This window comes from Amblyomma mixtum, chromosome 3 (genome assembly GCF_055824585.1).
Source record: "Amblyomma mixtum isolate Tamu chromosome 3, ASM5582458v1, whole genome shotgun sequence".
In the NCBI taxonomy this organism is placed as follows: Eukaryota; Metazoa; Arthropoda; class Arachnida; order Ixodida; family Ixodidae; genus Amblyomma; species Amblyomma mixtum.
In genome coordinates, this window is record NC_143014.1 from 133,623,360 (window position 1) to 133,640,171 (window position 16,812).

General features: G+C 44.2%; 1 protein-coding gene across 4 annotated transcripts; it reads right to left on the reverse strand.

Moving 5' to 3' along the window:
• Positions 1 to 516: 516 nt before the first annotated feature.
• Positions 517 to 16,750, reverse strand: LOC149351987 (uncharacterized). 4 transcript variants are annotated; one of them, XM_089581221.1, is made up of 4 exons: positions 9,272 to 16,750; positions 9,088 to 9,207; positions 8,248 to 8,304; positions 517 to 8,150 (listed from the first exon to the last, which is right to left on the reverse strand). In XM_089581221.1, the coding sequence occupies exon 4, from the start codon at positions 4,985 to 4,987 to the stop codon at positions 1,463 to 1,465; it is 3,525 nt and encodes a 1,174-aa protein (XP_089437347.1). In that variant the 5' UTR covers positions 4,988 to 8,150; positions 8,248 to 8,304; positions 9,088 to 9,207; positions 9,272 to 16,750; the 3' UTR covers positions 517 to 1,462. The 4 variants fall into 4 exon arrangements, with proteins under 4 accessions (XP_089437347.1, XP_089437345.1, XP_089437346.1 ...); XM_089581222.1 differs by having other exon boundaries at positions 5,001 to 8,150; XM_089581219.1 differs by having other exon boundaries at positions 9,088 to 16,750.
• Positions 16,751 to 16,812: the final 62 nt, after the last annotated feature.

Here is a 16,812-nt window from a genome sequence, read left to right on the forward strand (position 1 = left end):
CTTTTCAATGCTGCCTTCTAGGGACGTACTCAGTGTGTACGAAAAACAGGTCATACAGAATCGACTTACTGTAAATTATAGGGTATACAATTTATTCAAATGTATAAAATATACGCAGTTTCAGTATAAAATCACTACAGCTGGTAAGGCACCTTTCTTATTTTCGGTAAACAAATTTTACTTGACAAAAATCAATTCAAGTCTCACGTTAAAAATGCAAATGTGCACTATGTACAGAGTGTTCAACAATTAAACGAGTGTTGTAGAGTGCTAAGCCGGTGAATTGTTCGCTCAGATTTCACACAGAAATGGCATTTAGTCGGCAGAATTGTTTTATACCACATTTGTTTGGGGTACTTGCTTGAATCAATCACAACTCGGATATTCGTATCGTCTCCAGTGACAGCGAAACAAAACAAGCAGCTCTCTCAGCAGTTGCACCAGTGGCACCATCTCATTTCTCGGCAGTGGAGATTCCAGCAAAACAAAGGTGGAAAGGTGGGGCAAGTGGGGGGGGGGGGGGGGGGGGGGGGGGGGGGGGGGGGGCTCAAGACGCTTTTTCAAGAAAGTCTTCAAATTTGGTGCAGCTCTGGCCAAACTAAGTTTTCTGTGATCATTGATAAGTTGAAAAAAACGTCTTCAAACTTCCCGCAAAACAGCATCCCCCCTCATCCCCCCTCTCTGCTGCATCTCCATGGCCGACAAATGAGATTGCAGCACTAGTGCAATCGTTGAGAGAGCAAGCCGGGCTCCTTTTGTTTCGTCGTCACCACAGACGATGTAAATATCCTGCTTCTGATCGATTCAAGCAAGTGCCCCTAACAAATGTGGTATAAAACAATTCAGCCGACTAAAGGCCATTTTTCTGCGAAATCTGAGCTCCAAGAAATCATTGGTTTAGCTAAAAGAAGCATTCTACGGCGCATGTTTAATTGCAGAACAGTCTTTAGTCAATACTAAAATTGTGTGCCAGCATAACACACAGGCATATGTGCTACCCTTCCAAGTGCTGCTTCCAAGGAGTGGCAAGGTTGCAATCTGACACAAGGTCATATAAAAAACTTAAAAGGTGTCAGGCCTATGTGCTCTTATTAAACAAAGTTGGTCAAGTGTCTATGCTTTCATTCGAGGAAACTGTCTAAAAGATGGTCACCAGGTTAAAATCGAAACACAGTTCAAAAACTGCTAGCAACTTTTCAGCACAGAACTCATTTCTGTTCTTCTAAACAACAGAAAAAGTATAAAAGTGCACAAAAGCATGTATAAAAGCACAAAAGCATGTGCAGTCAGAGAAAAGTCTTTCAGCAGCAGTAACGGAAACTGGTCACAAGGTGGTCACCTGGTCATAACTGAAACAGTTCAAATGCTACAGCTGACTTTACAGCGCACACAGCCCAGTCCGAGCACTGCTAAAGAAAAGTACAAAAGTGGCAGAGTGACAGAGTCGGAGCAAATAAGGCCTCTAAGCAAGGACAATATCACTATCAGAGTCGGACTCCTCTGCGTCCTCGTCAGAGTCTGCACAGTTTTCCTTGAGATGGCATTTCTCTATCTTTTTCTCCAGCTTCTGCAGGCCTTTAAGCACTGCCTGCAAATTTTGGTGCTTATGTTTAGGCTTTGGTGTAGTGGATGGCAAGGCAACGGGTTTCTCCCGCTTCTGGATGCCCAGAACAATAGCATCCATTGCTGCTGGAGATGGTAATGTCGATGTACTGCCTATACTACAAGTAGACAGGGGACTCCTTGGATTGCCGAATAGTGGAGAGTTAGGTGTCGGTGTTGCCATGCCAGAGAGTCTGTTAACAGACAGCTCGTCCCAGTGGTCCTCAAAAAAGGCGCTTGGTATAATCTCAGTTTGGCGACGGGCACGGTAAAAATCATCACATGCATCTTTGGCAGCCAGAGCATCCGCCAGGTTTCTGATCTGGGCCCTGCGTTTGAGAGTCCCCTTCCTGGCTGTTACAGCAAGTAGTGCCTTTGTCAGTTGTGGAGAGCTCTGAGAAGGCTTCGGCTTTGAGTCCTGGTCTTGGGCTTTGGAGATCAGGGCTTGCTTTTTGTTTGGACTTGATTCTGCTTTGGGCTTAACTATTCTGCGGTTGCCCATTTTAGACGCCTGTGTAGCACCTAGTTTAGATGGTTTCCGACTTTTACCGTTTTTGTTTTCCGTTAGGCAAGCAAAGTCACGAGCTTTAACAGGACAATTCGGTTCATAATAGTTTGTATTAGCAGCATTACTGCAAACTTGCTCTTCAGGCTGTTCTCGTTGCTTCTGTTTTATACTTATAGCACTGCCATTCTTTTTGCCAGCATTGCCTGCAGCTTTAACTTCAGCAGAATTACACGCTGTCCTCTTCTTCTTTGGCGGCATTCCAGATGACAATGTGGCAGCATGTTTTTTCATTGTTGGTACCTGTTGGTTCTCGCGAAGAATGTTCTCCGAGCTTGCACCTGCATTCTGGTGTCCTGACAAGCTCCTCTCACCCAAATTTTGTTGGTCTGACACCTGCTGTGTGTCTCCTGTTTTAAACACGGCACGATGACTGTTGATCACAGCGGAGCTGTTCTTTCGTCGAGTTTCAGCTGTTTTCTGCTGCTTTATGACTGGATAACTTCTCAGTGTGCGGGTCCTGCGCTGAACATTCACCTCCTGCCTCCCAGCTGCAGTCTCATGGTGACCGTCCAGCTTTAGCCTGCGCCTCACAGGCAAAGTGGACTCGGCTGCAAGCCCTTCATCAGGTCCTATGCTTCTGCCTCCAATAGGGCATTCATTGAGGGACGCACGATGACCCACTCCTTTGTGTTCTTCAGGAGCACCCTCCGTCACATGATCATTGCATGTGCTCTTTTCATCAGATGACCTTTCATCATCTTGAGATTTAGGTTTTTCTCTCTCCTTAACATCCTTGAACTCCTGTTTGGTGCTTAGCTGTTCACTTTTCCGTGTCACTCGCACCGGTAGTACTCGCCTGGATGCAGCCTTTTCAGTGATATTACTGCCACCCACTTTTGCTGAATCTGGAGGATTTATATCAGGTTCTTTCTGACTTTCACTTTTTCTGCTTCTTTGCCCAAGTCCAACAGAGGCACCTAATTCTCCCTTGTGAAGCTGTCTGCAATATTTTCTATTAGCACTGTTACTGCAGGCCTGCACTTTTCGTTTAGGTTTTTCCGACTGCTTTCGTTTTCGACTTGTGGCACTACTTTGCTTTTCGACTGCATCTTTAGCTGCTTTAGCTTTAGCCAAAATACGTGCAGACCTTCTCTTCCTAGGCAACATTTCAGGTGACGATGAGGCAGCACGTTTGCTTGTCACTGGTGGACTTTTGGATGTCGGGAAAACATTCTTCAGGCTTGCAACCACATCCCAATTCCCTGACAAGCTCCTCTCTCTCAATTTTCTCTTGCCTGATGGAGGCTCTGTACCGTCTGCTGCAAGCGTGGCATGAAATGGATGCTGACCGCTGATCACTGCAGAAGAGTTTGTTCTCCGAGTTCTAGCTGGTCCTTGCTGCTGTTTATTGATGTTGTCACAAGATGGGCGGCTTCTGCGTAGAACGCCTGTTTCTTTCCTGCTACTTGCAGAGTTCAGGGAACTGTCCACGTTCTTGTGCCCAGCTGGTAGAACACGCAATGATTTTGGTGCAAGCTTCCCTTCTAGTTCCATTTTACTGGCACTAGAACGTCTGGTTTGCACACCTTGACCGCTATCAGCCGGGCATTCCTCGGGTGCCCTCTCTGTCTCACAGTCGCTGCAGGTGCGGTTCCTATTGGAAGGCCTTCGAGTGTTTATAGGTTTGGACTTCTCTTTTTGTTTGCCATCTTTCCTCAGCCCATTACTTCGCTGTTCCCATCTTTGTGGGAATCGCCCTATGAGCTTGGCTTGAGATGGTGGTGGTGTGCTTGCAACGCAGGCACGTCTCTGCGGGGAAATCTTTCTACGTACTGCAGGTACATCTTGCATCGTCCTTTTCGCCAATTTGCTTGGTGTAGTAGCTTCAAGCATTCTATACACTTTACAAATGCCCTGTGTGCCTTGTTCATCACCTGGCAAATTCTGCCTACCACTAGCTGACCATGCAGGCGAGGCCATCATGTCAAGACATGCCTCTGTCTTAGTACCAGTTCCAGCACTGGTACGAGCAGGACAGGAAGCACTTCTGCGTCTCGTATCCATTGTTGTTGCGATCTTCTTCCTTACTGTTGTTAATCTGTCCTTTCCTTGAAGGCATGCCGCTCGTCTTGATCTTGTTTCGCGAGTGCATGTTGGTACATTACTTTCAGCTGACTGCTTTCTTGTTTTCACCCCAGGACTGGAAGCCACACTAGCGACGCTGCAACTGGGTTTCGCCACTACGGTATCAGCAACCACTCTTGAAATTCTGGACGGGCGGAGTTTCTCGACAACAATTCTAACATCTTTCAGCAAGGCACGAGCCTTCTCCTCAGGCATGGACACGTGAACTTTACCAGCCTTGTCCTCGCCACCTGCGATCGTCAGCTGCGTCTTCGCTGTCGACAAATTGGCGATGACTTCAGTAACAGTTCCACACCGAAAACTTTCGCTCCGTGTCCGAAGTCTCGGCTGTCCGGAGTTGAGCACTGTCTCTCGGCGTTTTTTCTTTGGAGAACGCGGCCGAGCAATCCAGAGCGCGCCGCTCGTGTTGTTTCCGGCTTTGCGGTAAATTCCCGCGTCTGTGTTCTCTGGAGGTCTGGACCAGCCCCACACGACTTGTCTCCAATTCGGTGGTAGACCATGGACAAATTCGTGGAGTATTCTGGACGGAATTCTTCCTCGAAGGCCTGATTTCACGTCTAACTGTCCAACGAGCTTGTAGCTGCTACCGTCGGCGCATACGATGCGACGGTGACTGATGCGGCGCTTAACGTTCGCTGTAGTCAGCAACTCGCCACTTGCTTCACAGTATCCCTCGATCCGCATCTCACAAGTGCCAGACGGCACAATTCCCCATTCTTTCAACCTCTGCATTTCGCACTCTCACGACAGTTCGAATACGATGCGGGAATTCAAATAGCAACGCTTAAACAACTGCAACGGTGGCGCCAATCATGGCGCCAATGGCCATGCCAATTGCGCTAGTTTGGATTTGGATTTGGATATGTGCCTTTCTCTTTGTAAAAGGTGCTTCTAAAATTCCTTCATAAATACCCTAGCCTATGGTGTAGGAGACCCTATAATCCTCTTAGTTGTCATAAACATTTATTTCCACAACGTCAGCTCTTCGGTCACCACGGCACTACTCACGCCAGCTGTCCCTCCGATATCCGCCGAATCACTGACAGCCGAATCGCCATCTAGTGACCATCTAGGCGGGAAACATGGCGGAAAACCACGGGCCTGCTCAAACATGGAGTTTTTTTCCCTCCATGTGCTCAAAGGACATTTGGACCGGATGTTGTAGTTGGAGCACAAGACGCGTAAGAACATGTTCTGCAGTGGGCGCGTTAAGTTAGCGTACTCCGAGCCCCGAGAGGGCGCGCTCGAGCGCATCATCTAAGAGCGGAGTCGGAGCCATGGTCAGAGTGCATGGAGGAAGGAAAAAACTTGTCGGAGTGCAACATAACGGCCATTTGATTCCCGTGTAGTGACTTTATTCCCGTGCACGTATGAGCGCCACCTGACGCCTGTTGTTTGGCGCGCATTTTGACTATGGCAGCAGACAAGCGCAAGTTACTGCAGTTTTTGATGGACGACGATAAGGTGGACGAACTTGATTCCCGTACGCGCAGACAGCAGCAGCGGTTCACCTTCGTTCTGCATGCTGCCCGTGTTGCCATGCAAGGTACGATTCCACTGTTCTGCTACCATTACAGAATGTTACCCTTCCCTTTTGTATGCAGACCGCGGAGTCGTAGAAAGGAGGATCCGTGGTATTGAGGGCTACGTACTAAATTTGGTACCTCGGTACACTGATACTCAGTTCAAGGAGCATTTCATAATGACCCGCAGCACCTTCGAGGTAAAATACATACTTTTGTGATTTCATTAGGGTAAATACGTGTGGCACGTTAAAAAAAATGAAAGATGCTACGTGACTCCGGCTATACAAGCACTAAAACATGCATGACATCGCACTTTTAATCGATTAAAGGGCAATACTTCACATTTACTGGCAGTCGATATTTTAAAATCCACTGATTTATTTTGTTGCTTCTGAAAGTCACTCAGTCAATGCTCTAAGCTCTCACCTTTGGACTGCAGAGCAGGAATTCCTGCTCTCCATTAACCGACTTTTAACTGCTATGCCTGATATGCAGGTTCTGTTGAGGATCACACAAGAGTGGCTTACCATGGAGCGGACACTTCGCATACCTCTACAAACAAAAGTGCTGATGACACTGAGGTTGCTGGGCAACCAGGAATCATTTCGTGGAATTGCTGATCGATTTGGTGTCAATGAGGCATTGCTGTTCTATGTAACTAATTGCATTATAGAGAAATGGGCATGTGCTGCTAAAGACCTCATTCGTTGGCCTGCAAACCTGCAAGAAGTTGCTCAGGAGTTTTCCCTAAAATGGCACTTTCCTGGGGTTGTTGGTGCTGTGGACAGCTGCCACATTGTAATCAAAGCCCCTGAAAAGGAGCAAGATGCGTAGTACAACAGGAAAGAATTCCACTCAGTCATCTTGCAGGGTTGCTGCGACAACAACATGATATTCACTCACATACATGCAGGCAGCCCGGGACGAATGCATGATGCCAAAGTTTTTGCCAGGTCTGACCTTGATAAAGTAGCTGACAACTTGCCAGAGAATTTTCACATCATAGGTGACTCTTTTATCCCCCGTTAGTAGATTTCATGCGACAATACAGAAATAATGGGCAATTGACAGAACAGCAGGCAAAGTTCAATGAAACTCTAGGAGCAGCAAGGTCCGTAATTGAGCGAGCATTTGCTCAGCTCAAAGGAAAATTCAGAAGACTCAAGTATCTCGACATGCAACCAACATTGATGGTGAGCAACTATGTTGTAGCATCATGTCTTCTTCACAACGTAATCCTACAATGTAAAGAGCCACTTGGTGACGACTCTATGCAGGAAGAGAGTGATGCAGATACACCTCTCGATGGTGAGGACACAGAGCCTGCAAATAGCTGCGCTGCAATGAAGCGAAATGCAATAGCACGTTTCCTGTGCAGAATGTAGTGTAAAAGCTGTATGAAGAAGATTGTATGAGTACATTTGGCCACACAGGACTGTAAAGAGCAATAAAATATTATTCAAGCAAATACACTTCCTGTATATTTTTAAAAACAAAATAAACTGAAGAGTTATTCTCATGTACTGTAAATCATTCAATACCAACAATAAGTTGCAATTTTCAGAATACAGTGACTGTGGCTAGAAACAAAAGGCAAGAAGTAAAACACTGGAAACAAAATGCTGTTGCAAAATATGACTGGAAACAAAAGGAAAGAAGTGAAGGACTGGAAAAAAAAAATTCTGTTGCAAAATAGAGTTTCACTAGGAATGAGCAGTTCTGCCAGGAAAAAGACGAAACATAAAAAAGGGGGGAAAAGTCAGCTGCTGTTCCTATCGAGTGCTGTCAGTAAGGCGCTTAAGCATTTTCAACTTGAGTTGCTGTATCTTAAGCTGCTGCTTGTAGCATTGTCTTTCTTCTTGCCATGAGTGCATATTGTTGAGGATTTCACGCAAGACAGCGGATGGTGGGCGCTGTCAGTGATATAGTCCGTCATTTGTATGCGCCTTCTTGCTGTGTGCAGAAATCTCTGCTTGTTCCTCACTGTCGCCAGCTGGTGTGCAGCCTGCAATTGCATAGACAGCTGAGGTGGTAGGTATTTCGAGCTGGCTCGACACCACAGGAGCTTCATACTCTATGCTTGCAGAAAGCAACTCGTCCATTAACTGGAAATATGGCCACTCTTTTCTCCCCCTCCTCGTCTTCTTTTTATGTAGGCAGTGCTTATCATAGCTTCGCTTCAAGCCCTTGAATTTTGTTTCACAGTCATTGCCAGTGTGCATGTGTCCATGGTCGCACATCTCATGGCTGATCCTTGCCTAGATTTCTTTTCTGTTTTCAATCACTGAAGTCCTGTCGGTGATTGGAATATGATGAAATCAGGAGAAGAACCTCTGCATGGGTCCAAACCAAGCCTTTCTTGGGGATACCTACATCACAAAAACAGAAAACCTACAGCTTTAGTACTTGTATTAAAAGGTGGGTAGCACAGCATGATCATGTGTATATAAAAGAGGCACTGCTCACTGTTGTAGTTATGATCCCCGCTGTCACTGTCCACCACCCACATCAGAAAATGGCCCTCTGTAAAAATAACGAAACTGAATTATTTTTAGTAGCCCTAGCAAACAACAGAGATGAGCGCACTTGCCCAGAGTGCTTGTAGCCCGGAGTGCTTGTACAGAGCTTTGCACAAGAAGTCCAATTTCTTAGAGCGCACGGGGTTTCAGACATAATGCTGGCGCTCGGGCACAGCCAGATAGACATACAAATAGAGTAAGCATAAGCCCCTTACCACTCAATGCTGCCTTAAAATTTCGTCACATATGCGCCGCAGCATAACACGACGCTCTAAACAAGCATGCTTTGCTCAGTACAGAGGAAAACGCAGCAGCGAGAAATATGCACTGCATGCAGGGTTCCCGTATACAATGACAGAAATCGCTTTTTTCGACTCCTTTTTCCTTTTATCAAAAAGTGAAAACTAGGCGTTTGTGATTTAAAGAGCTTCCACCGATTTTTCGCTAAAGAATAAGCTGACTGTTGTACTTTCATGGGACCGAGCAATCGCCCGCCTTCGTGAATCAGCACCAACAAAAACCTCGTATGTATTTCCGAGCGCACTGTGCCCCTCTTTTCGCCGTGCTCTCCATTCAGCACCCAACAACGTGCCATCAATGTAGCTGCAGCCTTATAGGCTAAATACTCAAGGCTGGCAGTTCACAAAGAAACAAACAAGTCTTTCAAATTTCAACACTAAAATTAAACCCCTGCTTTGAATGCAACCACCTGATGTATGGAGACGAACGGAATACTCTTCAACGACCAAAGAACGAAATAAAAAACGCGCAAAGAGGTCACACATACCTAAGTCTTCTTGCGCGCTTCCCGCACTGACAGCCGAAGCTGTGCCCATGTCCACTCCATTGCCCAGCTCCGCGAGCAGGTCCGTCCCTGCAGTCGTAGCGCTTGTGTCGAGTACGAACCCTGCGCATGCACCTTCAAAATTAAAATAAGGCTCTCGACGAGCATGCAAACCTCAATTACGTACCAATGCTTATGAGCACGGAGCGCAAAGCCATCATGCCAGTGTCTGCAAAAAAAAGGTGCCAAAAGGTGCGTCCAAGCCGGAAAACGTCACGATACCGGTAGCGAGACCAGACGCACGCCCCACGCACCACCTCCGAGGATGGAGCGCGCTCTGCCCACGCGCACCGGAAGTGAGTTGTGGTCGTTTAGCTTACTTGGAGCGCACTCTAATGACTTGAGCGCGCTCAAGCTCCTTAACTTAACGCACCGTCTCTTCACAAGTCTGTTCTTCTTAGTAGCACACCGTGCACGTCACATCCATTCCGTCTGTCTTTCGCCCGCTGCAGTGTGCGTACCAAAGCTTTGTCTGTAGCACCCCTCCTCGGGCTTCGAAAAGAGCTTTCTACGAAATCACACGTTTACTAGCGCATATACACTGACAGAGAGAGGGAACAGGATGCACACTAACAGACGTACGCTTTCATGCGTCCTGTTCCCTCTCTGTGTAAACATGTGTGATTACGACCACCAACTAGCCCTATAGCTTCCTACAGAGTTGACATAAAAGTGCTGCTGCTTAATGTAAGTCTTTTCAGAGCAATACGTGTAGAGGGCCACCTTCCTAGCCGCGGCCGACCTCCACTGCTGTGTCTCGACCACTGACGTCCGCACTCTGTTGACCACGGCACAAAAGGTCGCACAAAGCCGGCAGGAGACCTCAAATTTGGCCGCTATATCCGCGTACTCTCCTCTTCCATCTTGTGGACACACAGGATCACAGGCGGTAGCGTTGTACCCGGTTCATCCAGTGCTCTTGAACAAGCTAGGGCCCAGAACCGAATCAAAGCCGAGCTTTGTCACCACCTCCCAGGCCTCGAGCGGACCACCCGACATTCCTGTACCGCTTCGTTGGGCATCGACCAGTGGGCGCCCAGAGCCTGTCTCCCTAAGCCCACATTGCCGCCGCGCTATAAACTCTCAGGCAGCAGAAAACAGAGGCAGCACCGCATTGCCGAAAGGTAGCCCACGAACCATAACCGCCTTGCACGCTTCCATGCGGCTGAAAGCTGAACAATGCAGAATCAGAATCAGTTTATTGAAATAAAAAAGAAAATGAAAGGTGGACAAATTTATACAGAAGGAGATCCCATAGTCACTGACTGTACTGGGACCTCCTATATCATTAAGTAAAACAGTAGTAATTAGTGAAACAGCAACTGCAATAAAAACTCAGTGAATATTTGTGCAGTTCTCGCTATCAGCAGCCGCACAGTTAATAAAGAAAATGTGGGTGCAAACAAACAGGCATATACAAGTAGTACATAGCTAAAGAAGTTATACAATAGAAAACAAGAATCAAGAGGAGAGAAAAACGTGATCACTAAATTTGCGCTTGCAACATATAATGCATAGTGCATGAATATGCTGTTAGCTCCTGTGCAGTTAATTTAATAATGGTATGATATGATTTGATTTACTGGGGTTTAATGTCCCAAAGCGACTCAGGCTGTGAGGGACACCATAGTGAAGGGCTCTGGAAATTTCGACCACCTGGGGTTCTTTAAAGAGCACTGACATGGCACAGTACACGGGCCTCTAGAATTTCGCCTTCATCGAAATTCAGCCGCCACAGCCGAGATTGAAGCAGCGTCTTTCAAGCCAACAGCCGAGCGCCATAACCACTGAGCCACTGCAATAACTGTATGATTTGGAAAACCAGCTTAATCATTATTAAGAAGAATTAGGTCTTTTAGTTCGCTTTTGTATTTATATAGTGGATTTGTGTTTTTCAATTCCACCGGTAAGCTATTCCAGAAAGAAAATGACGAAAAATGAACTGTTTGCTTGCCTTAATTGGTGCATACTTTAGGGAGAATTAGATTTCTGTTAATCGCAAATCTTGTACCATTAGCGTTTGTAAGCTTTGGTTGTGGAATGGAAGGAAATGAGATGTGTCTATTAATTACTTTGTAAATGAAGATACCATGGTTATGCTGAAAAAGCTCAGATACGGAAAGAATTTTCAAAGAATGCAGTAATGACTGAGCGTTTGAATCAAAAGGTCTGAACGTTATTATTCGGACTGCTTGAGTCTGAGCTACTTGTAAGGATGTCAAGTGAGTACTGTAAGTGTTACCCCAGCATACAATACAATATGAGAGATGTGAATGTATGAACGAGTTGTAAAGTGCTAATAATGTAGGCTGAGTAAAGTATGAACGGGTTCTGAGTAAAACTCTTAAGCCATACGCAATCTTGTATCTGATGCAAGCAATATGGGAATGGAATTTCAGATGGCAATCTAGTTTTACTCCTAAAAACAGTAACGACTCACTGACTTCAATAAAGTTTAGTCCTATAGAAAAAAGAACATGCATTAAGTGAACAGTACAAACTTAGTTTTATCAGCGTTGATCTGTAACGTGTCGAGAGCACCACGAATATAGATTGGCTAAGTCGCTATTAAGTTTGTACGCAAGGGTTGTTATGCTTTTATCGCAGTTAAATATCGTGGTGTCATCAGCATATAGTATACATTCGGAACAGGCGAGACAATTAGGTAAACTGTTAATATAAATTAAAAATAGTATTGGGCCGAGAATCGATCCTTGTGGCACACCCATTTTAGAAATCTTGACTTCAGAAAAAACACCAGTGACACAAACTGTTCAAGGTCCGTTAGATAAATAACTCTTAACTGGTAATAAAGGCGGACCGGGTATGCCTATTTCTTCTAGCTTACTAAGTAATATTGCATGGTGAAGTGTGTCAAAAGCTTTCGATAAATCAACAAAAACAGAGCCAGCAAACTTACCCTTGTCTGTGGCAGCCTTTAGTTGATCGGTTAATGTTATAAGGGCTCCGTAGAAAATTATCTAAAAGTAGCCAATCAGAGACAGTAAACTGGGCATTACATTGCTAGTTTGGTTTTCAGCGTGCGGTTGTCTATATGACCAGGCAAAAAAAACCATTGGGTCCAATTTGGGTTTCCAATGGAACTCAATCGGAATGAATGTCCAATTGGTTCCCATTGTGTATTTGAACCAGTTGGTTCCAATTGAATATTCCAGCTGAGCCAGTTGGTTCCAAATACACAAATGGAACCAATAGGATGTTCTAAATGGAAAGCCCAATTGGACCCAGTGGTTTTTTTTCACCTTGGTGGGCACTATCATGTGCAAATCATTAACAACATATTTTAAACTGACAGTGAAGGTTTTCAAAGCGTCAGTATTCTAAAAGAGCTATATGGTTTGAAAAAGCAATTTCCATAAGGTAACATTTTTCTCAAGTCTCCCAATCAACCTGAGACACTGAAGATGTGGATAAACACATTTTGAGCCTCAGGGAATCATCAGCTGCTATGAACAGGCCACTAACAGCGAAACTGACGAAACTGCGTTACAATTCCGTAATGCACATGAATGCTGCAGAGAAAAAGTGCGGTACATACCACATTCTTTTTATGACATTCTGGTGCACATTTTGAAGCCAAAAGTGCTCAAGGCAGCATGATAATAATAATAAACTTTATTCATGTCATATTTGCTTACTCACACAGGCACATCAAAGCCACAAATGGGCTTGTAGGGCTTACTGTATACTGGCAGAATCCTGTATATGAATACTGTATACTGGCAGAATCCAAGTATACAGTATTCATATTAGAGAACAAACAGAGACAAAAAAGGAAAATAAAAATAAAACAAAAAGAGAAAACATGTACAGGTCTACTAAAATTTCTACACTAAAGTATACAATTCTTAACAGAAAAAACAATTATGCATACAAAATGTAGCGAAAGAATACTTTAAAAAAAAGGCAAGCAGAAGGTTATAATTTCAAGTTATAATTTTCTAGAGATAAAATAGAATTTCTTAGCCGAGATCGCGAGGTCAAAAAGAATACATAACCTGACAGTTCATTAAACATCAGACACAATAGCATCTCGTTGCTTCATCAAAATGAGCATGTATTCTTGGCACAACATGGCGTGGTATGCGTCTTAATGCTATTGTTTTGACTGTCTTAATGTTATAAGGGCTGTCCCAAAAGTGTTTTAACATTACTATTTGCTAAAACAGGTTGTCAAATGAAAGGAGCCTTGTGACTTCAGAGACACTCTCCAATTGTTCCTTATCAGGCTTATAAAGTGCACTCTTAGCAATGTTTTTCAGAAGACTGCTTACTCTGTTTTTCCACGTGGTGGAGCGGTTGTCGAAACAGAGCATACCTTATCTTAACACGCTATATCCCAGGGCATGCGCAACTAACTTTTTAACTGACAAAGGCATGAACTTTTTGTATTGTAGAGCAGGCATGCAACTCTTCTTGCACACATGCGCCAAGTGTGTATTCCAAGACAAGTTCCCAGACAACACCAAACCCCCTGAGGACATCCTAAAATGTTGCAAATGTCCTCATCCCAAACAGGACGGACTCAGGGCCTTTTGAGTGTGTTAATGCCAGAACATCCTCAAAAGAATGTCCTCAGTTTGTACACTGCTGGACTAAACAAGGATGAAAAATTTTAAATGTCCTACAGATGTCCTCTTGCAGGGCAATATTGTGGCATTGCAATGAAATCAAGTCTGCTTTATTTCGCACATGTGGCTCTCACAGAATAAAAGTACAGTTCTAATTAAAAGAAATTTCTATGCAATAGTAATATAATAAAGAGAACCTGAGTCAAGAAATGATCTCTCTTCAGGATTATCATCATCAGCAGCTTGGCTATGCCCACTGCAGGACAAAGGCCTCTCCCATATCTCTTCAAGTAACCCTATCCTGTGCCAGCTGCGGCCACCCTATCCCTGCACACTTCTTAATCTCATCCGCCCGCCTAACTTTCTGCCGCCTCCTGCTATGCTTGCCTTATTTTGGAATTCCATCCGTTAATCTTAAGGACCATCGGTTATCTTGATTTCGCATTACATGCCCTGCCCGAGCCCATTTCTTACTCTTGATTTCGGCTAGGATGTCATTAACCCGTGCTTGATCCCTGACCCACTCTGCCCTCTTCCTGTCTCTCAACGTTACACCTATCATTTTTCTTTTCATAGCTCGTTGCACTGTCCTTAAGTTGAACCCTTTTTGTTAGCCACCACATTTCTGCCCCATAGGTGAGTACTGGCAAGATACAGCTGTTATATACTTTTCCTTAGAAGGATATTGGTAAACTGCCATTCATGATCAGAGAAAACCTACCAAATGCGCTCCACCCCATTCTTATTCTAGTTATTTTGCCCTCATGATTCGGCTCTGCGGTCACTACCAGCCCTAAGTTGATGTATTCTCTTACCATTTCCTGTACCTACCAGTTGTAAACTGCTGTTTCCTTCCGAGACTGTTGAACATTACATTGGTTTTCTGCATATTAATTTTTAGACACACAGTACTGCTCTGCTTGTCTGATCACGTTTTGCAGTTCATCACCTGAGTGACTTAGCAAGGCAAGGTCATCAGCAAATTGCAGAGGACTAAGGTATGTTCTATAACTCTATATCTACATATATATTTGATGCTTAACCTTATCTACTGCATGTTTATGATGGGATATCCGTCGCTGCATGAAAAGACTGCACAACAATAATCGGTGGTGGTGATCAGACCAGTCAGGCTTGCTAAGCATGACCAAACCATTGCGAAATTAGTGTTGTCAGAATCCAGCACAAAAGAAATAATAGAAAGTTCTTTCACAGCTTTTGCAAGTGCTGCCCACAATAAGCAAGCAAATAATAATGTGTATTCTCCGTGCTAAATCATTTTCCTATGTCCTCAAAACAAACCAGAAAGATCCTCTGGAGTTATTTTGAAGGTTTCCTGAGCATGTACCAAGGCCAGACAACAGGAACAGGTGAGAACTTGTTGAGGATTAGTTGAGGACATACTCAGGATGACGCAAGGTTCTCAGAAATAGATTCTCAGGACGTCCCGAGGATGTAGTTGTGTTTTATAGGTTATTATCAATAAAAACTGCCGATATTTTCCAGAAGGAATGCAAGTATGTGGAGAACAAGAACAAGCAGAATATTTAGATGTATGAAAAAAAATGGAGCAATGTGATGGTACTGTTCTATGACGGTTATGGAAACAAGCAAGGTGAGTTTTAACTAGGTTAATTTGTATTGGATTGGATTCACGCCAATGGGATAGCCGAATAGCATCATCTTGAAGTTTAGAAAGGGCTGCAAAACAGTTCACATAGTTTGAAACAAGCATTGTATCGTCAGCATATTGATACAATAACATCGCAGATATCATTTCCGTAAGGGTTGAAGAGAAGAGGAGCTGAAACTGAACCTTGCTGAACTCCACACCGAAGGATGGCGGTATTGCTTTGTATAGATCCTAATGGAACTATCTGTGATCGTTTAGACAATGTTTACGTTTATAGGGGTTTAACGTCCCAAAGCGACTCAGGCTATGAGGGACGCTGTAGTGAAGGGCTGCGGAAATTTTGATCACCTGGGGTTCTTTAACGTGCACTGACATCGCACAGTACATGGGCCTCTAGAATTTTGCCTCCATAGAAATTCAACCGCTGCGGCCGGGATCGAACCCGCATCTTTCGGGTCAGCAGATGAGCGCCATAACTACTGAGCCACCGTGGCAGTGTTAGTTCAGACAAGTATTGCAGAAAAGAATAAAAGGGACCTCTAAACGCTTAAGAATATAACTTACTGGTCAGTATTTCATGATTTACAGTGTTGAAAGCTTTCTTAATATCTAGGAATAAACCGAATAACAAATAACACTTTGTTTTGGTCTAAACTGTAAAGAGGTGAATCCGACAGTTTCTCCAGCAGAACTTGCATACCAGTGCCCCATACAAAAAATTACTTAATATTTTGTGCTTCATTACAAATGCAATCATAACACCTGAGACATGTTTTTCTAACACTTGCAACATATGGCAAACAATAGAAATGGGATGGTAATTCAAAACTTGGTTTTTAGAGGCCATTTTATGAAGTGGAATGACATGTGCTTTCTTTAGAAAGCGTGACCGTATACCACACTCAATTCCATTTAATATATACTGCAAAACTTGTAACGTTTGAAAGTTTCTGTAAAGATCATCTATATATAAACCATCCATACTGCCGCTGTTATTATGCTTAAGGCTGAGAATAATACTGAGAAGGTCTGGTTCAATTAACACCCAAGCAACCATTGTACGCCCACTCTATGTAGGACCCTTTTTGGACATACAGATATCCATGGGAGACGTCCAACAGAGGTACATATGTAACTGCAACGATCTCCCATGAACATTAGATACGGATACCCAAGGATATCCCCACGGATCTAATGAGGCCATTGGCATGTCATGCCTTCTGTGCTTTCATAAAGCAGGCCTTGGTGACTGCAGCCAGTAATATGTCCCCCAGTTAGTGATGCAAAACTATCGATAGTACTATCGATAGTTGAGTCACTATCGAACTATCGATTGTAAAAAAGACTATCGATAGTACTATCGATAGTACCATCGACAGTACTATCGATACTGCTATCGATAGTACTATCAATGGAACTATCGATAGTACTATCGATAGTTGA